The sequence below is a fragment of the Phascolarctos cinereus genome, unplaced genomic scaffold (genome assembly GCF_003287225.1).
Source record: "Phascolarctos cinereus isolate Bilbo 61053 unplaced genomic scaffold, phaCin_HiC Scaffold_4;HRSCAF=312, whole genome shotgun sequence".
In the NCBI taxonomy this organism is placed as follows: Eukaryota; Metazoa; Chordata; class Mammalia; order Diprotodontia; family Phascolarctidae; genus Phascolarctos; species Phascolarctos cinereus.
Genome location: NW_027555847.1, coordinates 537,412,011 through 537,437,222, shown reverse-complemented (window position 1 = coordinate 537,437,222; position 25,212 = coordinate 537,412,011). Strand labels below are relative to the sequence as shown.

Here is a 25,212-nt window from a genome sequence, read left to right as displayed (position 1 = left end):
CCCCATATAGCAGTGTCCAACCCGTAGTAGGTGATTAATAAATGCTTATTGATTTGTTGTTGCCTTGACCTCTGTAAACTCCCCACCACCTCTTCCCCCCCACTCCCCTCAAAAGAGGTAATGGGTGGTATATTTCATGGACCTTAAACTAAGTGGTTCGTATTTGTAGAATCAGAGAACTCAGCTGAACTCTGCTCCTGAACTCCTAGAACCTAGGAACTTCTACGACCTATTGACTATACTGACTTTTAATTGCAAACATTTAATTTCAGAAATGTCGGTTTTCTGTCTCTATTTTTATGAACATATACCACTGTGGTTAAGAGCGGGAACCAAAGCTTGTAGTTAATGCAGAGCAATGCATGCCCGCAGGCCTCTACCCTCCCCCCAACCCCAACCGGACCTTCCCAAGAGCCTGGCCAGCTCCATCAGACACAACGCCCAAGTCCGCCAGGGTCCTGACCCCCCACACTCGCGGCCCTGCTGCCTGTTCTTATAACATGTCTTTGGGGGGCGCAGATTTAAACGCAGGAAGGAGACCCTTGAGGCTGGCCCGGCCCCTTCATTTGCCAGAGAAGGAAACCAAGGCCCCGTTGGGTGAGGTGACTGGCCCCGGTCACAGCACGACGGGCAGAGCCACGGCTCGAACACGGGTCCCCTGATTCCGGTTCCTGGGGCCACCCCTCGTATTACCGAGAATGCTTCCCCCACCCCTTCTCCTGAAGTCCGGCTGGGCTGCACCCCGACAAGCGTCAGCCAGGCTGAAGTGCTGGGGGAACACCGCCGTCGCCACCGCCGCCGCCCCGGGTGCCAGAGCCCGCCCATTGTTCTGCGCAGGCGCGCCGGGGTGAGCTAGGTCTTCACGTGGCGACCTCGTGCCTCGCCTCCATCGGGCCTCCAGGACTGGGTTCCTGGGCTCCGAGCATATTCCTGGCCGTTAGGAAGAGCTTGGTTCAAATCCAGCTTCCGATACTTGTTTGGCTGTGTGACCCTGGGCGGCTCCTTTGGGTTGGTCTGCCTCAGTTTCCTTTACAGTAAAATTTACAGTAAAACCTGCTTAGCTGGCAGGTTTGTTATAAGGTCAAATATTTGTAGATTACTGCCTGGCAGTGCAGTAAGGGCTTAATAAATACTTTTCACTTTCCTACCTCCCTCATGGCAACCTTTCAAATACTTGAAAACTTCCCTGAACATGAATGGGACTGTTGGTTCCCTTGCTCTATATAAAATGCTATCGCTGATGTAGCCTGAGATAGTGCTCCTCTACTAAAGTCTTCCTCTAAAGTTCATTGTGGTGTAGAAGTGACCTTGAGTTCCTGAAGGCTAGACCAGGGGAGTGCAAGCTTGGAAAGATCCAACCAAGATGGAGAAACTCCAAGGAGGACCTCATAATTGATTATATACCATGTATCTTCTGAGGACCAATATTGGAAGATATGGAGAGGCTCATGACCAAGTTGACTTTGGGTGATTAATTTCTAGATCACAGAAAATCCTGAAGACCCTATGATCTCCAGAGTGTTAGTAGACTACTTACTGGAATGATCATGAAAGACATACCTTAACAAACCTGAATACTGAATCTATTCCAGGAGAACCCATGGGGACAATGGGAAGGATTAAAGAAGCAATCCCACAAAAGTAGTGACAGAACATATTACATGAATTAACCTTTCTGTAACCAACCTTGCCCAGGAATTAAAATAAACAATGCAATGTTGGGTCATAACCAGAATAAAATTTTGCAGACCATAATCTACAACAGCTCTCTACAGCCAGTCTTCTCTGCCCCCCACTCCCCAATGGTCCTTGAAGAAGGTATCTGAGTATTCTATAAAGATCTTTTGTGCAGATGTCTAACTAGTAACAGTAGAGTAATAACAAATGTTTACAAGGCCAGATGGGCTGAATTGAAAGGGATTGTGGCTAGAACAAAGAACAGTTCAATACACATCCATCCCTACCATGAGAAAGTAAGGGATGGAAATGATATCTGTGTATTAAACAGTTTGAAAAATACATATTTACTAGGACAAAGGCAATTTTTTCTGTCCTTACTTATTGCTACTTGTTTTGAGAAAAGTGATTTTTAGTTCAGGGTTGTTTTCCTGTTCTCTTTTTTGCTACCAGTTTTCTTAAGGAAAATACTTTTGTTTACTGTCTATCTTAGTCTTGGAGAAGTGCTCAAAGGAAACTCCTCCACTTCTTATCATTTTCCCAGATATGCCTCACTTTTTTGACCTCTGAGAGGCACAGAACTTCTTTTGCTTTGTCTGCCTACCCAGAAACTCCAATGCACCCCAGCAAGAGTAGTCCAACAGGTCCTTGGGAAAGGAACCTTTATTGCCCATCTTCCTGGAGGTACTTACACAGCAAATGCAGCCTCTAATCCTGTCCCTAATATTCCATTTCTGTGTAAGTAGGCCTTCTCCTTCTCATGAATCATAGCCATTCATTTCCCTTCTTTGTGTCTTCTCTGTTTGTAGTATGTGGGGATTTATTAGAAGATGTAGAGTAAAGGAATGAATGATTGAGGTAAAATTTGTTTTTATGAAAAATGATTTGCATATTTGTCTGTGCGCTATTTCCCCAGTATGAGCAAGGTATATTTGGATTTTCTCTACTTAATAAATGTACATTCCTGTTTTCAATGAAATACTTATGTGACAATATTGTTGGGTGTAATCTATCAAAGTGCTCTACTGACAAAGTTAAATATTCCAAGTTTGTGATATTCTTGGAATATGGGTAAAAGTAGAACTCTTACTAACAAAAGGGAGGTTTTAATCTACATTGGTGGAGGAAGAATCTACATAGATGAAATCACAAAGCCTTAGGTGAAGTTGAAGTAAGGTGCCCTGGTTTTCTGGGCAGTTTTGTCACAATAATACTTCATATTGAACTTGAAATCAGCTAGAACCCCTTTCTTTTTGCATAAACTGTTTTCCAGCTATATTCTGTGCCTCACCCCAACCTATTCTTAAACAGTTGATTCTTTGAATATAACTGGAGGATTCCACCTTTATCTCTATTAACTTTTATCTTGTTTGGTTTTATCCATCTTGGTTTTGTTTGTTTTATAATTATCATATTGATTAATTATGAGTTAGACTGCCAAGATCTTTTTGTAAACTAATTATATCATTCCATTTTACCTTGGATGCTTTAACTCACTCTCCCAGAGTCAGGTTTCAGTGCTCTAGGACACCCTGAGGGGTTTTTAGGATAACTTTCTTCTTTGCTGCCATTGATTCAAGCCCTTACTGCCTAAGTTCTCAACACTATTAGGGGCTCATGATTAGTTCTCCAGTTCCTTTTAACCACTTAACATTGGTTAACTTTTACAAAAAGATATTTACTTTGAAGGCATAGCAATAAGAAACCACAAACATTTTCCCAGTTCTGACTTAACATTAGTCCCAATAAGTTCATGTTCCTATGTGGCATGCCAGATGAGTCCTTCTGCAAGTTTAGTCCTGAAGATCACTCCCAAAAATTGCTACTTGTTCCTTGAAACACTGATGTTCTATTGGCTTTCCTGATTCCTCTGAGTTCTATTGCCTTCCCTCTGTTCACTATTTATCCTGCATATAGTTTGTTTGTACACAGTTAGTTCCATTAGAATGTGAGCTCCTCAATGCTATGGACATTTACATTATTTTGTGTGGCCAGTGCTTAGCACAGCACCTGGCACAAAATACATACTTAATAAATTTTTATTGACTGATTGACTGGATGCAAAACCAAAACTAGATTATCAACCACTCCCAGATTTCTGTCCCTCACTTTCTTAACCTTTCTGAAAAGGCCAAGGACTGAGAGCTGTTTCTTGAGTCCATATTGGCTCAGATGAAGAAAAGTCCTTGAGGTCTTGACCCATATAACATGGTCTCTTGCCAGACGCTGTGATGAAAAAAGTCACCAAGATTCTCTAAAAGCATATGAGGCAAAAAATAACAATGGTTGATACTGATAGGCCTTTTTGAATGTTTCCAAAACCAATCAAAGGGCCACTACACAGGCCATTAGTTTATCACAACAGGTCACATTATGACTACACATTCTTCATAGACTCTCCAAGGCACTTGCCTTACACAGCATCATGATTCTCCTAGAAGCAAGCTCTGTGCATCTTCCATATGGAAAGCTTTCATTTGTTAAGCAAGTTTAGGATCTGTGTGTGTACCAAAGCCTCATAACTATGTATTATCTATCCCTCCCAGGTTTGTGTTAGCGAGAAAACTGATAATCATGCCATTGTGTCTTCATTTAAGTCATGATAAAAAATGTTGAATGGGATTAGGTACATATTGGTATCATTCTAGCTAGGCATAGGTATTCAGCCAGATTCAAATCCACTCTATTCAGGTATAGCTAATTTGTTGTTGTTGTTTTTTCTATTTAGCTGTGTCTGACTTCATGATCCCATTTGGGGTTTTCTTGGCAATGATACTGGAGTGGTTTGCCATTTCCTTCTCCAGCTCATTTTACAGATGAGGAAACTGGGGCAAACAGAGTTAAATGACTTGTCTAGGGTCACACATCTAGTACATGTCTGAGGACTTATAGGGTAGGCACTCTACTTCACCACCTACCTGTTCCACGTGGCTAATGGCTTAGGTCTAACCAAAAGGGAGTAAAGGACCAATTTTAGAATAGGAACACAGCAATGGATCTAGGACAGCTATTTATTTCCTACACTACATAAGAAATATTTAAAATACAAAAAATTAATAAGCACCTTAATAGAGAATTTGTGAAACATCATGGAAAGACAGGTTGACCCAAAGTATCTTTCCCTTGGTTCCAACTATATATAAATATATATATATATACACACACACACACACACACACATACATACATACATACATACATACATGCATGCATAAACACACATATACATAGTACACAATTGTCTGAATCTGTTCCATAGAACTTCATACAATACCTGGTCAGTTAAGGAGTGAATACTGCTTGAACCTGTTTGGCAGAACTCCGTTATTAATAATACCCCAGATGGTAAGTTATTGGGGAACCTTTGTTGCCTAATAAGGTGCAGCTAGGTGGCACAGTGGATAGAGTGCAGGGCCTGGAATCCGGAGGACCTGAATTAAAATTCGATCTAAAAAACTTATTAGTTATGTGACCTTGGGCAAATCACTTAACCCAGTTGGCCTCAGTTTCCAATCTGCAAAATGAGCTCTAGAAGGAAATGGCAAATCACTCCAGTACCTTTGCCAAGAAAACCCCAAATGAGGTCACAGAGTCAGATATGACTGAACAACAACGTTGCCTAATGATCAATCGATGAAACATTGAACAAATAAAGACATGTTGTGAAGACAGAAAAGGCAACAACTGGCAACTGATAATACATACAAGTGAAAGAGAATGAAGAATTGAGGATAATGTGAAAGTTACAAACCTGGAAGGTGAGAAGAATGGTGGAACAGAAACAGGAAAGCTTTGAAGAAGGAAAGGTTTTAGGGAAAAGTTAGACCTATGTGACTTTCTAGATACAATATTTAATGGTAATCTAAATAAAAGGAATTATTATAGTTGTCTCATTAAAGCATCTATTCATATTGAGCTATGAAGACAGTCATTTTACTGCACAGGCAGCTGCTTAACAGGGACCTTGCTAAGACTTCTCCTTGCTACTGTAAACGTAATTGTTTCTATAACCTTTATTAAAGATCTTTTTGGTACTACATGATCTATCTCAGCATTCCCACAATTTGAATCTAAGCCCTCCCTGAATGGCAATGGGCATTAACAAATACTTAAAAAACAAAACAATAACTCATAACATCTATTACCTACTTGTTGTAGGTAATGTTTTCAAATCAATTTGTTAATACTAACTAAATCTATAGGTTTCATGATCCCAGATAAACAATAAAAACAACAAAAAGGAAACCAAAAATACCTGAATTCTGTCTTATAATGACTAAAATTGACCCTAAAAGATGAGATTTTAAAAAGCATCTGCTTTGCAGAGGTGGAGAACCATGGGTACAGAATATTGCATATATTATTGTCAGACTATCTAAAGAATTCTTTGTGATATATTTGATGTAACTCTGGATTGGAGAGGGAGGAATGATACATATGGAAATGAAGATGATAGAAAAACTAGACAGCAATAAAAATTATTGTAAGTTTGTAAGCGAAAGGTTTATTTGGTCTGATGTGGGATTTTAAATACATGAATATTATAAAAATTATTTGAGAAGCTAGAAAGGAAGATGATCTAAAAACAAAAGGTATTAATAAAAATCACAATACATATGAAGCAAAGTTTATTAGTGAAATAGTTATTTTACCATGGAATTTTGAAGAGATGAATGTTATGCAGATTATTTGAAAAGCTGAAGTAAGAAAGACAGTAATGGATAGGGCATGGCCTACTTAACTTTTTTTATCCAAACTTGAGTGTACTTATTTGAAAACAGACCAAAGGAATTGCTTAAATACACCTGCTTCCTTGAAGGGTTTACATTTTCATTTATAAGGTGGAATTCAAATTTTTAAAAATTGAATAATGCTTGTTTTCAATCTACATATTGGCAAAGAAGACTGGATTCATCTACTTCTTTTGCCTGGGGTACCTTTGGAAGAAAGTAGGTTTTATAAATGTTAATATTTGCTTGCCAGCAGGGAAGAAGGATTGCAAATATTTGTCTAACCCTCTCTTTACTTTGGTTGGTCTGTCCTTTACTATATCTACATGTCTTTACATCATGTACCAACTTCTTCTAAGGCTAACCAAATCAAATGATACTTCCTTGTTCCAGTTTTTTTGAAGGGAGTGGAATATCTTTTGCCCTAAGTAGCCTGGGCCAGAGATGAAATTAGAATCTACCTTCAAAGGGCCACGGAATTTGAGAGATTTATTGACATTTTGGAAGTCATGGGGAGATTCAGTCATCCTGAAAAGTGATGATGAAATTTTATTATTTTTGTACTTAAAATATAATTATTTCATATCAAAATGCTATTTGCAATTATCCCAATTTTTTGTTGGTCTATCACAGTATTTACATTATATATCTATATATATCTCAACCTGTATGTGGTATAATGATCCAAATAATTTGCTTTTATGTTTGGTATATGGTATAGTAGCAAGAGTACCTGTCTTGAAATCAGCAGATATATGGGTTCTGGGTTTGAGTCCACTCTCAGGTATTACCAGATATATATGTGAGCATGGCAGCTAGGTGGCACAGTGGATAGAGTGCCTGCCCTGGAGTCAGGAAGACACATATTCATGAGTTAAATCTGGCTTCAGACACTTACTAGCTGTGTAACCCTGAGCAGGTCACTTACCCCTGTTTGCCTCAGCTCTTTCTTTTGTAAAATGAGTTGGAGAAGGAAATGGCAAACCACTCAAGTTGGTTGACTGTTGTCCTTCGTTCTCAAAGAGGAACAAAATGACATCACTAAGTGGAGCCAAGGTATAATGTGTTAAACTGTGGCTGATCAGATCAATATGAGCTCACAAGGTTCTACCATAGGTCAGGCACAAATAGTCCAAATGAACATTTGGAATGGAGATGTCTCTGAATTTTCACATCTCACATTTCTTTTGAGCTACTGCAATTCTGCTTTGCTCACACAACACAGGGCCTTCTTGGATGCGGGAGTGCCGCAATGGGCTGTCCTTCACCAGAGTCTCCAATCTACTCCAAAGTTCTTCAGAAAGACCATGAGAGTGTACTTGTTACCACTTCTTCTGATCTCCATGTGAGTGCTTACTTTGCATAAGTTCTCCATAAAAGTCTTTTAGGCAAACATAATTTGGCATTCAAACAATGAAGCCAGCCCTTGGGAGTTGTGCTCTTTGCAGGAGAGTTTAAATGCTTGGTAGTTCATCTTGAGAAAGGACCTCAGTGTTCTGGACCTTATCTTGTCAGGTGATCTTGAGAATCTTCCTAAGACAATTTAAAAAATTCAATTTCCTGGCATGGCACTGGTAGACTGTCCAAGTTTCACAGGCATACAACAATGGGTCAGCACAACAGCCCTGCAGACCTTCAGTTTGGTAGGCAGTCTAATACCTTTTCTTTCCATTCTTTACTTCGTAGCCTCCCAAATACTTAACTAGCTCTGGCAATTAGTGCATCAACCTCATCATCTGGGTGTGTATCCCCAGAAGGTGTACTGCCAAGGTAAGTGAACTTATCTACAACATTCAAAGTTTTTCCATTTGTTGTAATCGATGGTTCCACATATGGATAGTGTGGTGCTGGCTGATGGAGAACCTGTATTTTCTTGGTGTTAACTGTTAAGCCAAATAAGCATAAGCAGCAGAGAATCCGTCCATACTTGGCGGCTTCTCAGCTTCAGAGATTGCAGCTATGCGGCACAATGGATAGAATGCTGGGCCTAGAGTAAGGAAGACTGCTTTTCCTGAGTTCAAATCTGGCCTCAGACACTGTGTGATCCTGGGTAAGTCACTTACCCCTGTTTGCCTCAGTTCTTTCTTTTGTAAAATGAGCTGGAGAAGGAAATGGAAAGCTACTCCAGTATCAATGCCAAGAAAACTCTAAATGGGATCACAAAGAGTTGGACACCACCAAACAACAAATGTGTATCAAGGGCAAATCACTTAAACTTTTCTGAGTTTCAATTTCTCACTTGTAAAATGGGGATAATGATTTTTCTACTATCTGACAAGGTATTTAAATCTGCCTGGGGTAGGGGAGGGTAGTTACTATTTCTTATTGGTGTCTACACTGTAGTTTGGAATTTGTTGTTGAGTCATTTCAGCATTTTAAAAATTGCTTCAGGGACTCTCTTTTCTTTCTTTTCTTTTTGGCAGCCCTATTACGAGTGCCCTCCTTCCCCCAATGGAAAAAAAAATACCCTGGTAACAAATATGCACAGTCAAGCAAAATAGAGTCTCTGGGAGTATTTTTACAAAGCAACTTCCAGGGTATCATATGGTCAATCCAGTTTTATCTCAATACGTCCATTCAGATGTCTTCTATGTATACCTTCATTACTGATACAACAGTTGATCTTATTCCCAATCAAACTCTATTAAACACTAAAAGAGACAGAGCACATTGGCTCTGAAGTAAGAGGAGCTATAGTTGAGAGGTAATTGCTAAATAGAAGATTTGGAATGTCTGCTTTCTATAGGAAAACTTAAGAGAAAAAGAAGGCATTTGTTCTCTCCTGACAATTATTAAAACTATCACTCAAAGTGTTCTAAATTTAAAAATTCTTTATTTTAAAAGTGCTTTTGTTGTCATTAAACAACTTCAATGATTTAGTAAACATGCATAATAGCTAATGGTTTTTGACAGGGCAAATTTATGATAGTCATCTTACTTTTGAGCATCATAGACTTGAGAGTATATTAAAGCCTATTATATTCTAATAAATGAGTTCTACAATATTATTTATGCCCATTTTATAAGACAATGTAATTCTATAGTTGCAGGGGTTTATAATAGTGACATCTCTGCTTTTATGATGATAAAATACCATCTTTGATGCGTACCAAGGTCATTTAACCTCTCTAAGCCCAAGTTTCCTCATCTGTGAAATGAGGGGGTTGGACTAATAACATCCCAAATCCCTTACAGCTCCACATCTATGATCCTTTGATGCTGAATCTTTGGTTGACAAGCACTGGAAGTAAGGAAACCTCTGCACTAACTAGCTTCTTACCTTTGAATGTCACATCACCTCTGTGAACCCCAGTTTCCTCATATTTAAGGAGAGAGTTTTGGACTAGATCAGAATTTTGGACCAGATCATTTTGTATTATGGAACTCTCACAATCTGGTGAAGCCTTCACCAGAATGTTTTTAAATGCATAAAAACATATAGGACTACAATGGAAACCAATTGTATTGAAGTAGTTATTAAAAAAAACACAAAACCTAAAACAAGTTCATGGACCCCAAGTTAAGAGCTCATGGACTATCCCCAGGATCCCTGACAGCCCTAAGAATCTAGGTAACTGAATGGTATTCCTTTAAAAAGAGATTTTAATTGATACATTCTTTCAAAATAGATTTTTATCTATACTTTTGCTATTAAAATAGATTTCATTGCTATGGTGATTTAAAATATAATTTGGTTAACAGATATGTGGCATTTATAGATATAATAACAAAGCACAAAACAAAATATATAATAACTAGCAAAGGTAGTCTATTAGTGACTAAAGTTTGCAAGGTGCTTTCAGACTTATCTCATTTGAATCTAAGTAGATTGTTATCTTTAATAATAATTAGAGCTAGCATTGATATAGCTTCCTTGTACAGTAATCTCCTTTGCTCTTCTCAACAACCCTGTGAAGCTATTATTATCCCGGTTTTCACAACTGAAGAAACTGAGGATTCAGTGAAGTCAAATGATTTGCTCAAGCTCACACAGGTAGTAAATTTCTCAGACAGGATTTTTTAATTGGAGTCTTCTAAGTCCAGGATTACAACCACTTTTGCTTCAAAATATTTACATTTATTAGGCACATACTACGTGCCTGGCACTGTGCTAAGTGCTAGGGATGCAAAGAAAGGCGAAAAGACCGCCCTGGGAATCACCTACGTACAAACAAGATAGACAGGAGTTATCAATTGGATAATCTCAGAGGGAAAGCTTCTTTGCAGATGGTGGGACTTTAGGCCGGGACGCGGCGATGCGGGGGAGGAGGGAGTTCACCCCGGGTTCGGGGCGTAGAGATGGAGGCCAGAGCCTGGGTGATGGACGAGGCGGGATCAGGGTAAAGGCGTAGGGGAGCTGGAAGGTGGGGGGCAAGCTGTATCTGTAAGCATATTTGTACTGACAGCTTTGGCTTTAAAAAAATATTGCTATCTTTTTAGAAATAGATTTTACTGATTTAAACATTCTTGCATGGCTTACGTTTCACCCCGCCCCCCGAGCTCTTTGTGGGAAGCACCGTGCTTTCTTCCCTGGGCCTGCCCTCCACCGCCCTCTCCGCCCCCGGGCCTCGCCCGATCTGCGCCTCCTCCAGTCCAGAGAGGGCCGACAAACCCTTCCAGGCGTAACCCCCATAGACCTGTGACCTTCCCCGCCCTCCGGCCCCTCCCGCCACAAGTCACTCGCACGCCACTTTCCACGCAGCCCGGAGATAAGGTCCGGGCCTGGCCCCCCTCCCTATCTCTGGCCTCCGCGTTTCCAAGAAGAGCATCGCTCTCAGCCAATTAACGACCAGCGCGCGGGGCGCCGAAGAGCGTGCCCCAGCCTCTGGAGGAGACGTGAGTGACAGGACCGGCGTCCAACCGGCGCCCTGTGTCCTCCTCCGCCGCCACCACCCCACTTTTTCGGGGGCCCACCCTTTCCAGATCGACCTGGGGACTTGGGAGAATGTCCAGGGTCAGAACTGCATGAGCCACTGGCCGGGCGCTTGCTCTTCTGACACGCTGCAGGATCTCTCCGTGGGCCGCGATGGCAGAGCAGTCGGACCAGAAGGTGAAGTACTACACGCTGGAGGAGATCCGGAAGCACAACCACAGCAAGAGCACCTGGCTCATCCTGCACTACAAAGTCTACGATCTGACCAAATTCCTGGAGGAGGTAAGCTGCCCCGTGGGCTCGGAGCGGGACCTGCGGTCGGGCCTGCCCGAGGCTGCCTCCCTTGTTTGCTTGGCTGGGTGGGGAGTCCCGACCCGGGAGGGGGGACGTCCCCCCCTCGTGACTCTTGCCCTGGGTTCCCATTGTCTGTGAGAGGAAATGGGGGCGGTGAGAGGCCCTCGGGGATTGCTGAAAAGGTGGTTCTCGGTTTCCGTGAGATTTCCACGTTTGCAAACGCCGACGAAAAGTTTTGAAAGATCTTGTATGCCCTGGCAAAGATTCGGACCCGCTGGGTGGGCGTCCATCGCCCCAGCAACTTGCCAAACCTGTCGCTGTGCAAGTTTTTTTTTTCCCCGCACCTTTTTTACTCGGATTTAATTTGGAAGCACAAGCTGCCCTGGTGTTGCTTTCCTAGGAAAGAGTACGGCAAATTAAGGGATACTTAAAAGGGCCTGATGCCTGTTGCGAGGTGGGCATCATCTCATCTTGAGTTTGTTCTCAGCCGTGTCCAGGGCACAGGGCTGTTAGCATCTCCCCGGTGGGGGAGGGCGCAGGATCATCTTCCAGAGTTTGGGAACGCAGAGAGGCAGGTGAAAAGAGCTTCCTACTCGAGTGAAGATGCTAATGCATCTTTAAAGGAGTGAGTAAGGTACTTTTACTTTTTCAACCTAAAGGAAAATTTCTTTTTGCTATGCATGTAGAAGATAGATTGTAACCTCTAAAAAGGCAGGGTTCCAGTCTTAATCTTTGTAATCCTCACCCTGTATAGTACTTTATATTTAGCATGCTATGAATGAACTAGTTAATGATTACACTTTGAAGCCTTTTCTGGAAAATAATAGTAATAATTAGTGTTTATACAGGGCCTTACAGTTTACAAGGCACTTTACCTATGATATGTCATCCATATAACAGCCTTCTGAGTCAGGTTGTTATAATTTCCATTTTACAGATGAAGAAACAGGCTGAAAATGGTTAGAGGGTTTGCAGGGTCTCAGGCATCTGAGGCAGTATTTGAACTCAGGTACCTATTCCTGGCTCCAAATTTAGCACTTAATCCACTGGGCTACCTAGAAAAAAAAAATCTCCCTTTGAAGGTGTTAATTACTGATGAGAGTTTTCCTCTTGTAATATAGTTCACTTTTACTGGCTTATAAATTTTAAATAGCCGTGTAAATTAAACGGCACTCTGAAAACTTTAATGAGCACATGCTTAATTATGAAGTTATTTATTTGGTTAAACTTACAGAATTAATCAATTGGCCTTAATTTATATAAAGAATATTTTGTTTTGTACCCTAATGCTCTATAGTGAGTTTCATATTCAGTGGTAAACCTTTTCATTTCATAGCATATCTAATTCAGCATCTGGTGTAATGATGAAATAAAAGTGTGTCCTGATTTAATTAAAAGTGGTTTGCAAGAAGCAATTTAGGTTTGAGATTTCCTCTTCTACAGATATTGAAGAGGAACTGTCAGTTCAGTCAAATACTTGAATTCCTTCAGTAATGTTAATAGCTAGCATTTATATAACAAGCACTTTGCAAATATTAACTAATTTTTTCCCTCAGAATAACTTAGTGAAGGAGCTGCTATTATCCACATTTTACAGATGAGAAAATGAGGAATAAAGAGGTTATGAGAGATTTGCTGAGAATCATATAACTGGGTAAGTGTCTGAGGCAGGATCAGAAATCAGGTCTTCTAGACTCCACTTTTAACATCTTATCTACTGCCACTTCACTGCAAACCATCATAAGAGCAAAGGAATTGTTATTATTCTCAGTTAGATTACTATCTGGCTTAACTGCCCCAAATACTTATTTGCAATAACCTCTTTTTCTTCTTCCCTAACCATTTATAGTGTTTAGATTTGGATTTTATTTTTCTTAAAAGTTATTTTTCTCTTTAGTTTTGTTTAAAAATTATTTCAGGGAATTGTGTTTTCTTTTTTTTTAAAGTATGGACATGTATTACGTTATTTTTCTGACAAAGTCCTGTTCTTCATTTGAAATAATAATAATAAGCAGCATTAAAGTTTACAAAGTGCTTTACAAATGTTAATTCATTTGATCCCCACAAAATCCTTGTGATATAGGTGCTGTTATCCCATTTTATAACTAGATAGAAGCAATTAGAGGCTGGCCTTTAATTGTGACTTTCACACAGTGAAAGTGTCTGACACAGAATCTTCTGGTCTTCTGACTCCACTGGTCTACCTCATAGTGACTAGAAAGATAGAGTTAAATTCAGGAAAACCTGGGTTCAGATATTACCTTTAATGCTCATTATCTGGGTGACTATGGGCAAGGCACTTAACCTCCCTGAGCTTCAGTCCTCTGGGAAATGAGGGCTTGAGGTAGATGGCCTGTGAGTTTTCTTCCAGCCCCAAGTCTGTGATTCTGAGAATGTAAATTTTGTAATTTTCATTAAAAAAAAATCAGCTTCTTCAAGCAAAGTGAGGTTAAAAAGTGTTAATGGATAGCCAGAAAATTCAAGGCCAAACAGCCAGTTTTCCTTTAATTATTTAAGGAAAGTAAGTTCTAGGGCCTCCGTTCTCCATGTAATCTATATGATTTGTAAAGTAGTAATTACTTAAATTCTTCAAGCGTTTGTGATTTGATACATATAGGTTCTCCTGCTACCTATGTAGTTGCAACTTCTGTGTTCCACCTGATGATGAGATTGTGTATGGATAACAGATATTCGTCATTGACCAGTGTCATTCCAGCTAGATAATACCTACCAGATCTTATGCTCTGCTGGAATAGCCTTCAAGAACCCAGGGTTATTTCACTCCACATTGAGATCTCAAATCAGATATTTCGAGCTGAAAGAGACTTTAGTAATCATCTAGTCCAGTCCTCTAATTTTATGTATGAGGAAACAGACCCAGAGAAAGGAAGTGGTTTGACTAAGGTTAACAGAAGGTTTGGAATCTTTTCCCTGGCTGTTCCTAGTACCTGGAACTCATCCCTCATCTTCACCTCACCCCCACTACCCCCTTTCGACTTCTTTCAAGTCTCAGCTAAGGCCGTGACTTCTACAGAAGCCTTTACCTTTCCTCGTTAACCTTAGTGCTTTCTCTCCCACTTGTTTGCAGGTTGTCTTACTCACTAATGTATGAGCTCATTGATATTGGGGACTATTTTTTGCCTTTCTTTTGTATTCTCCTTGCTTGGTACAGTGCCTGGTACATACCTAGTAGGCTCCTAATAAATGTTTGACATGAGTAAAGTCCTTCAGATTCCAAAACCAGTGTTCTTTCTGTTGCACAATTAATAGATTAAAGGGATTATTTTAAATCCTGTATCACTGAAATCCTCTTGCTGTCATACCAAACCTGCCGAATTTTTTTTTCTCTAAAAACTTTTTAGCATTCCTTTTCTGGGGAGATTACTCAGAGGGAGGTGACAAAGGGAAGAAAACAAAGACCTCCTTTAAATGTCATCACAATCTCTGCAGTTCCTCTTTAAAAGGATAGAGAGACAAGGGAATTACACAGAAGTCCTCTGAGGTAGAGAACAAGCTGTTCATTGGCTAGATTAGCTCAGAACAAGTTTTCTTTAGTATTGCTTTCTCTGCTTACCCCAGTTATTTCAGTGCCTTCTATTTGAAAGTGTGTTGTAGCGAATTCTCAAGCAAATTGAAATAAACCATTTTTTTTCATTTGTAAAAGCCTCACTGATACCTGATAATTTAAAAGAAGTAGTTCTAGAACTAGCATTTGCATGGTATTTCACAATTTATTTCCCCTGAAAGAATATAGAATGTTGACTGCTTCCAGGATCTTAAGCTGCTTTTGTATGCTTACTGTCATTTGTGGTGTTTACATTTTCTTCTTCCCTTGTTAATAACCATGTATTAATTGAACTTGAGCTCAGCCCAGGACAAACAGCTATGGAAGACAAAGAATTTTATACCATCGAGGACCTTAAAGTTGTAGTCATAAGCTTTATACATGCCACAAGAACCACTTAAGCATTAAACTGTGTGGGATTGACTTTAATACAATAAAAGGTGAAAGAATTGGTTAGTTCTTTGTTGTAATTTTCATGTTTACTAGCATGTCATCCCCTCACTCATGAAATTAAGCTTGCTTCCAACAGTCTCTGTATCAAGTCAAGTCCAACTTTTCCTGTCATGTCTCCATTTATTTTTTATTAACTTCCAACATGTACCCTTTATTCTAATAAAGCTGTTCTTAACCACTGTTAACTTTAGAACATCCAACTCATTCATGAGAATGCCTTTTGTTTAAAAAAAAATTAACACCATACTCTGCAATTTAGGCACTAAGGTGCCAGAAACAATTGTTACTCATTTGTCATTATCCTAAATTCAAGCATTTTCTGCGTGAGAGAAGTGATTAAACAGCAGAGTCCCCTCTTGCCCTCAGAGGGGTCTCTGTAACACAAGTCAATTTGAAATAACATTTATAGGAATTTGGAACAGGGAAAAGGTCATAATATGATAAAATACCATCTTTGGTTAATAGTCTCCATGTAATAAAGCAGTAGTCACTTAATCTCCTAAAGCCAGTCAGTTCCTTTTTTTTACCACTCACTTCAAGGATTCTCCTAAAGTAATCAAAGAGAGCTCCTTGTGATAAATATTCTAATCATTTCAGGATGGAGAATGAGAGTATATCTCTTACATGTGTCATAACTCTCATCCGTTCAGGAAATGGGAAAGGCCGTGATCTTAACTAGACAGGACTATTTTCTTTTTGTTCTAAGTTTGGATGCTACCATTATTCCATTTTCAGCTGGGTGGCAGTGGATAGAGTACTGGACCTGGAATCAGGAATACTTGAGTTCAGTCCGGCCTCAAAACTGGCTGAATGACCCTGGGCACGTCGTTTAACTACCGTTTGCCTCAGTTTCCTCATCTGTAAAATGAGGATAAGAATAGCACCTGCCTGTCAGGGTTGTTATGAGGAACAAACGGAATAATTGTAAAGGACATAGCATATTGTTAAGTGCTGTATAAATGTCAGCTAGTAGGAACTTTGGCCTTTGTTCTTGACCTTTTGCACACTTTTCTAATGGGGAAAGTCAGGAAAGGACTTTAAACTTGAGAAATATTTTTATGTCTTTATGTTTTCAGTTGGACTTTAAAAAAAGGAGTTTTAATTAGCTTCCACACTTTTCTATGCTTCTCTGGTAATGCTCTTTCTTACACTCTCCTCTTATCTACATCTTACTCATTTTCGAAGGCCCACCACAAGTGCACACATAGACTGTTAGAGTTTTGAGGACCATTGAAGATCATCCGATCTCACAACCTCTTGCTGCAGATGAGGAAATTGATACCAAAAGCAGCAAACCTAACCAGTTAGTGAAGAGCTAGAGTCAGAAACCAAGACTCCACTCTCATCCTCATGTATAGTGTTTTTCATAAAATGGCCAGTTGCTCTAGTTCTAGCCCATACCAAGGTGTGCACTCTACTTTGGTGTCTAACCCTGTGCTGCTTCTGCTGGCCGTTTCTGCTTTGAGACAAATAATTTTTAGAATTTCCTTTCTGATGTTCCCTAGTACTAAGCTCTTGAACCTTTAGGAATACAGGTATAGAACTTCTCCCTTGTGGTAGGCAGCAACAGAATTTATTGGACATCTCATGCTTGGAAACTGAGTAATGTTTGATTGGCCCTTGTGTTGGTTGCCAGATACTTCCTTTTCTTTGGATGCTGACTTTCATTTCTGCTTTTTTGTCTCTGTTACCATGTACTATTATTTCTTTCCTTGGCCACTGTTAGCTTCTCATTGGACTCACTTCTCTCTAGCGCTGTCTCTGATTTATCATTTCTGCCACTGGTATTTAGTATTGCAAGATGTCTCCTTAACCCAGCCCTACATTTCAAAGTAGTGAGTTAGTCTTGCAGAGAATCTCCTACAACCCCCACCAACTTACTTGGTTCTTTTTTATCCTTTAAAAAGAAAATTTATCTCCTTCAAGGTTGGAGAAGATTAATGAGAGAAGAGCTGACTGCTTTCTTTGCCCTGCCTGACAGGAATCTCTAGGTTTCTCTTCTATTTTTTTACCTCCGTCACGGAGAGATGTACCCATCCCTAGAACACACTCGTACTTGACTTGCATATGACTTGTTCATTTCACAGAGTTACAGAATATGAGAGCTGGAAGAGATCTTCTAGAGTATCCAGTCCAGGCAGAAGAAGAACCTGAGATTTAGTGACTTGACAAATACCACACTTCTGGTATATAGTAGAGCCAGGGCCTGATCCTAGGTCTTAGTGGTCGTAGTGCTGTGTAGTTTTTGTTCTTTCATCTTCTACATGCCTATTATTCTGTATGTATGCTCATGCTCATGTGTCTGTTTTAAAGTACAATCTTCAACTTGTTTAGCACTGTGCAAAATTAGGTGTTCAATTTGTACTTTTGATTAATGATATATATCCCTCCAGACCATATTGAAAGCATGGGATGGTTGGAAGAAAGATGCCAACTGTTTATTGGGGACTCTTTGAGGGACCTTTTCTTTCACAGAATAATAAGCCAAGGAAAGCATTCAAAGAGTAGACTAGCAGCCAGAGATCTGTCTCCTAGTGAACCAGAATTGTATTGGAAAGCAGTGATTGGGTGTGTAGCCTTCCACAGGGGTATGATCCAAATCATGAGGAATAGCGCCTTCTCCCTTCCTTCTTTAAATGTAGGAGTTTTTGCATCAAGTAGATTCATTGGGGCAGTATTTGGAGTCTAATAACACCAATCATTAAGGTATTAAAGCAAACACATTTAGGAAGATGAAGTTTTATGTTTTGTCGTGGTGGATTTTTTTTTCCCAGAGAAGAAAAGCAGAAATTTGAGAGAAGCACTGCCCATTCTTAGTAACACTTCAGATAGCAGCAGGGTTTTGATTACTCATGGATGCTTAATGTACAAGAAGATTATGAGCTTTATTGTCTAAATATTTCACGTTTGAACTCAGGACATGAAATTGAACCTAGTTTTCTTTATTTTATGCTTGTGAAACTTAGTTTGTTTCCTGTATCTGATTACATTGTTATCTGAGCTATTACCTGCAGAATTTTGAAGGCTAATTATTTGAAACGAAAGCTTGGGTTATTCAGGCCAAAAAAACCTGATTATGGTTTAGTTTTTCTCATCTCTAAGTTTGCATAGTAACATTTGTACAATTCTGAGAAGCCTCATTAAAAAGGATCACATAAGAACAATAATAGCTGCTAACATTTATACAGCCCGTATAGGTGCCAGGCATTGTGCTAATTGCTTTACAAATATCATCTCATTTGATTGTGAAAAATGATAGGTACGTTAGCTTTTTACTTTTGGTTCAAATGTGAGAATGTTGGACTAGAGGACCTCTGAGGACTCTGGCTGTAGATCAGTGAGCTTCTTGAATTATGAACAAGATTTTGCCTTTATGGGATGTAAGGCCTGTTTTCTCATATATTTGTTAAAATTAAAAATGCAGTTTCTTAAAAAAAATTTTCTTTAGGGATAATAGAATGAGAGTATCTCTTACCGTCCTCGGCTTGTTGGACATTGAACTTTGATCCAGGCTGAGAGCTGTATTCTGTGACTTCTCTGGGTGTCATAAGCAGTATTCTATCCTCCTCCTTCCCTCCCCTCTTTTTCTCTCTTTTCAGTTTACTTCCTCTTCTTTCTCCTTCCTTCCTGTTCCTCCCTCTTTGTTTCATAACCTGTGCCCTTTTTTCCCCTCCCACCTTCTTCTTCCTCCTCCATTTTGGTCACGGTATTTTTATACTTGGGCTGTTGAAGCTTTGCTTTATTTCTTTTGTGGCTGTTCATATGCTGTAGGAACAGAGATCAGACACCAGTCGAGATGGGTACAGATCACTATATAACTTGCCGTAGGGGCATCTGGGAAATTTGAAGATTTTAGGATTCAGTTAATATAACACGTGATCCTTACTTTATATATTTCAAAATAGCTTTGGTCTGTTGTAACTCCTTAGAGTTGGAACCTGGCTTCCATTTTCTGCTAAAACTGTTTTGTCAGAAGTCACAAATGACTTCTTTTGAGAGTCTGGTATTTGGTTTTCTAGGCCTAACCCAGTTGTTGAAATAGGCCGTCTCTGCTTTAGACACTCCTTCTCATATCTGGAAATCTTCCAGCTTCCTTGATGGTGCTCTGCTTGCATCATTAGATGCAGGAAGCTAGTTAATCATGTCTACTGAAGACTTCTCCCTTATCCTCTAGTCTTTTTCTAGGTTTCTGAACTGTCCCAATGCATGGAGTAACATGGACCCAGGGGTCTCTACCAGTGAATCAGTAAGGACACAAAATTTGATGTCACCAAGTGTCAGGTATGAGGGGAAACCTCTCACAGTGCTATTTTAGATTTCCTGCCTCCTGCCATGGCTTGAAGGCCATCATATTAGAGACTGTGGTGACATTTCTGATTATATCCCTCCTCCATTTTTAACCTCCTAACATCATAGATTTAGAGCTGCAAGGAATTGTAGAGGTCATCTATACCAAGCTTGAAGAATTTTAGTGACTTGCATAAGGCTATAATGGCAGAACCAGCTTTTCAACCTAGGTCCCCTAATTTCACATCTATCATTTTATATACCTTATCAGATCATCCCCTTGCAGATCAATATAAACTTCTCCATGCTGTCCATGTGTTTTGGAAGAAGGATCTTAAGTCTGGGGATGTTTATGATAGAGCAGAGGTTCTCAAAGTGTGGTCCGTGGACCCCAGAGAGTCCCCAAGACCCGTTTAGGGTATTTGCAAGGACAAAACTATTTTCATAATAATACAAAGAAATTATTTGCCTGTTAAGATACTCTTCCCTTTTCCAACTACATATTTGTATGCTTGTGAATTTTCTTCATATATTTCAACCAAAGCAACATATTGCAATAAATGAAATACAGAAGTAGATATATGAATCCAACTGTTAAGCTAAAAATTAAAAAGATTTGCAAAAATTTGTGTAACAATGCCTTTCTTCCCACTAGTATTGTTTTGTAAATAGTTTTTCATTAGATATCATTTTTCTTAACATAGGTTTATTGTTATTTTTAAATGAACTAATACATATTTAAAATTGTCATTTAAATTTCTAATACAGCAAATATTAATATTACCACATAAAATAAAAGATCCTTGGATTCTTCAATTTTTTTTTTTTGTCTAGGAAATGGGGTTAAGTGACTTGCCCAGGGTCACACAGCTAACAAGTGTTATGTATCTAAGTCACCTTTGAACTCAGGTCCTCCTGAATACAGGACCTGTGCTCTATCCAGTGCGCCACCTAGCTGCCCTATGATTCTTCAATTTTTAAGAGTACAAAAGGGTCTTCATTCATTTTTAAATGAAAATTGTAAAGGGGCCATGGTACCAAAAATCTTGAGAACTGCTCTGCTACAATAACCTAACAGGTTAGGGAAGAGGAAAGACTTGATAGCTTATCTTCAAATATCGGAAGGGCTGTATGGTAGATTAGACTTAAGCCTCAGAGGATTTAACAAGTTGCAATAGGGTAGAGATTATAGAGAGGCAGATACACAGAAAGGAAAGACTTGTTAACAGTTAGCACTATGTCAGTCTTCAACTTTTGTGGGGATAATGTTTCTAGGAAATGGTGAGAAAGTCAAAAAGCAAATGTTGATAAATTGAACCTATAAAAAATAGGAGGTTCGGTTTCTTTGACCACCAGAAACTGCAATCTTTTGCTAGAGATTGATGAAAATATACTACTCCACATACAATTCATCATAACAAAACATTAATTCTGATAATATGCACTTTTTCTAACATGGTAACCATGAAATAACACAGAAAGTGCAGTACATAAAATTGGCAAACATGCAAAACATTTTTCTCACCAGTAATCCCTTAGAATTCTGTGACCTTTTTTGCTAACATCTCAATAAAAAAAGATTTCAGACAATATTCACTCTTCGTAACTCATGAAATGTACATAGTACCATAAATACTGTATAGCAAATAAAATTCCTAAAGCATTTTTTAACCTGAATCTTACATTCCACTGTGTCAGAGGGCATTGTATTTGTATAACTAATTGTTGATTCATTAACACTACACTCACAGCTGAGAGGGAATGTAGATATTTTAGCATGAAGTTTATCTAACACCTTTATTTTCTCACTGAGCTACATTAATGACTTTGAATGCTTGGGCATAGAGTCGAAAGGACTTGTATTAATTAGGCTTTGGGGCATAGTTACACATAAAATTTGAATTTTAAAGGCAAACAATGAAAATATGCAATAAATGCATGGAGACCTCTTTACAACAGTAGGGTGAAGAAGACCAGTGAAGCTCCTAGTAGGATACAAGTGGCTCTACCAATACGCAGACATCTCCTCTCGATTTTTTTCTCTAATGTGCATAGCCCCAAATGTGTGTGGTCGAAAGTGGAAATGAGGTCACTAATAAAATCATGGGAATGCTTGAAGTCGTGAAAGAGGAGGGCAGCCAGAATGATGAAGAGCCTTAACATCATGCAAATTTAATTCAGGGAAATGGAGAGGAGACATGACATATAGGTATACACACACACACACACGCACACACATTTGAAGAGCCTTATATGGAATGAATGACACTGAAAAAGAATTTAAGTGCCTTCTGTATGTCAAGAAAGCACAAATAGAAAAAGCAAGGATAGTCCTTGAATAGTTTATATCCTAATGGAGCAGAAAACATACAAAGGAAAGTAATATTCAGGGACTAATAATTTTAACCCTGAAAGTTACTGTGATTATGAGTGGGACCTTAGGAGAATAGATTGATACACACTGACCAGGCACAATGATAAAGTTGATTTGAACATGGTACATTGGTCTTGAACTGGGGAGAGAGTGAGGGAAAAAAAGGTATGGATGATCTGGCCAAGACAGTCACCAGTAAGGAGAGGAGTGCACCAGAATAGGAATAGAAATTATACTTTTTCTTCTTGTTTGCAGAGGGAAGAGTTAGGAGCTGTGACTGAAGTTACAAAGAGGCAAATTATGGGAAAAAAAATTTAAAAATTGGAATTATCCAACAGTAGAATGAACTGCTTCCTTAGGTAGTGTATTCCCCTTTTGAACAAAGGTTGGATGATGGCTTTGTTTTTTTTTTAATAGGTATGTTGTACAGTGGGTTTTTGGAGTATATGGCTTTGAGGTCCCTTTCAGCTCTCATATTCTTTAATTCTACAGTATAATATGGATGTTCCTTGTTGGCACAACTATTTCTACTCACTCTTGACTTTCTCATTCCATTCTTAAACTTGAGTGATTACCTTTATGCAGATTACTTCTAAGTCTTCATCTCCTGTGCTAACCTTGCTCTGGATCCAAACCTCCAATTGCTTACAGGCCTTCTTCACTTGGATGTGTCTGTGGCATCTCAAGCTCAACACATTTATGAAACCCAGCTTATTATCTTTTTTCCTAAAACTTGCTACTCTTGACTTTACACCTTGACTTTATAGTCACCTATGTTTGAAACCTGTATTTTATACTTCTGACTGTTGACAAGTTGTGCTGATTTTCTCTCTGAAATGTCTACCATATCTGTCCCTCTCTTCTCTATTTCTTTTGCTGCTATCTTAGTTATTGCTGCAATCTATCATTATCATCCACCTGGACAAGAGGTGTAGCCTTTGACCAGGAATTCTTGGCCCTGTGTTACCTTTCTTCCAGATTTGCAGGCATTTATTAAGCCATAGCTGACTGTGCCAAGCACTGTGCTAGACTGGGGTATGAAGACAAAATTGAAATAAACAGCTCATCCCTCATTCTTCCTATCTGTGCCACATTTATCTTTCTTGTGCATAAATCTGAGCCTGTCATTCATCTGCTCACAACATTGGGTCTCTGCCAAATAAAGTTCAAACTCCTTAGCTTGGCTTTCCAGGATTGTCTTACACTTTACATACCCTTCACATATCTCTCAGTTGATTTGGTCTTCATTTCACCCTTTGAAGTAGTTGCAATTATTATCCCCATTTTATGGATAAGGAAACTGAGCCTGAGAGAAGTGAAGTGACTTGTCCAGGGTAACACACCTAGTAAGTATCTGAGCAGGACTTGCTTGAACCCAGATCTTCTTGACTCCAAGTCCAGCACTTTATTCACTATGAACAGGAAGGTTTTTGCAAATGATATGCTGTTTTCTCACACACACAATTGACTGAAAATGATAGATAAAACAAACTCACATTGCAATTATTCCTATAAAAATTTGAGTTGCTAGAGCAAAATGCTTCCTTAAAGACTCCTTTTCAAAAATGCTTGTCAGAGTTATACAAGATTCTCCAAAGAAAGGGAGCAGAGATAACTTTGTTTAATACACCTGTTATTAATATCAGGTGAATGATGAAACAATCAAGTGCGTACCATGTTCCAAGAACTGTGCTAGTGACTGGGGATACAAAGACAAAAGCGAAATTGTTCCTGCCCTCAGGGAGACATATTCTGAAAATGTGTTTGTTACAGTCCTGGAGAAGGTCAGATAAAGGCACCAGATCAAAGAGCAGAGCTCTACAGATGGTGGAATTCTCTGGATGCCCTCATTTCTGGATGACACACTGTTTGCATCAGGCTCCAGAACACTGCATAACATTGTCATTGAGATTTTATAATCACTTAAAAGAGTTTGGCTTAAGTATCTACCCAGGAAAAACAGCCTGGATGAAGAATGCCTATTCCCTGTACTAGGGACAGAGATAATTGTTGGACCTATGATTTCATTAGTATAAAAAACTCCCTCTGCTAGTGTAGTTCATTATCTTCTCTGCAACTTTATAGCTGTTAAGAGTTGCTTCGGATAGAGAGAATAGGTGACTTGGCAGGAGTTGTACAGCCAGTATGTGTGACAGGTGAGGTATTTACCCAGGTCTTCCTGTTATCACTGATGCTAGCTCTTTGTCCATTATGGCACTTTGGCTATCATTACTTAAACTAAGCATTACTTGGCTATTGTTACTTAAACTTAAACTAAGCAGTTGGATGGATAACCCATACAGCTGATCTATCAGTATATTTATCTTGGGTAGATGCTACAAATAGACAATGAGCTGGACCAAAGATTTATCAGAAAGAGTAGAGAGGGTAAGTTGCCTATTCATTGGGCGTATGAAAACTCCCAACAAAGGACTCTTTAGGTCAGTCTCATGTTATGGGCCATCCAGAAATTATTAGTGGCCAAAGTCTGAGCACCAAGAGTATTGGGATAAAGAGGGTAGCATTGGCCATTATGGATGCTGTGTGTCAGGTTTCTGGAGTTCACAAAAAAAGTTTTCCAGTCTGTACTGCATTACCCAAAGTATGCTAATGAAAGAATACTCTTTCACGTGTTAATTCATGAGTGTTGGGACAGGGATAGGAACTGCACGTGTAATTAATTTTTATTGGTGTAGGGATCTCTGGGAGGAAACTGCCCTTAACAGCAGGTCTGTGACTTCTCAGCAGCTTATTAAATGACTTGTCCAGGGCTATACAACCAGTATGTGTCAAAGTGGGAAACTTCAACCGTAAACTTTCTGTTTTTGAGGCTGTCTATCCAGTATGCCATGTTCCCTCTTGTTAATTAGTGAAGTGACTTAGATAAGATATTGGGATGAAGTGAATCTTTAATATCCTTCATTAATACAGTACTGTACCAAGGGACAGGAGTAGAAAG

General features: G+C 39.3%; 1 protein-coding gene across 1 annotated transcript in view; it reads left to right on the top strand.

Annotated features, from left to right (window-relative positions):
• The first annotated feature begins 11,140 nt into the window (after positions 1-11,140).
• CYB5A (cytochrome b5 type A) overlaps positions 11,141-25,212 on the top strand; it is a 37,198-nt gene continuing 23,126 nt past the window's right edge. The window contains exon 1 of the mRNA XM_020997692.2: positions 11,141-11,562. Coding sequence (XP_020853351.1) covers positions 11,434-11,562 — 129 coding nt within the window. The 5' untranslated portion in view covers positions 11,141-11,433. The remainder of the gene's footprint in view (positions 11,563-25,212) is intronic.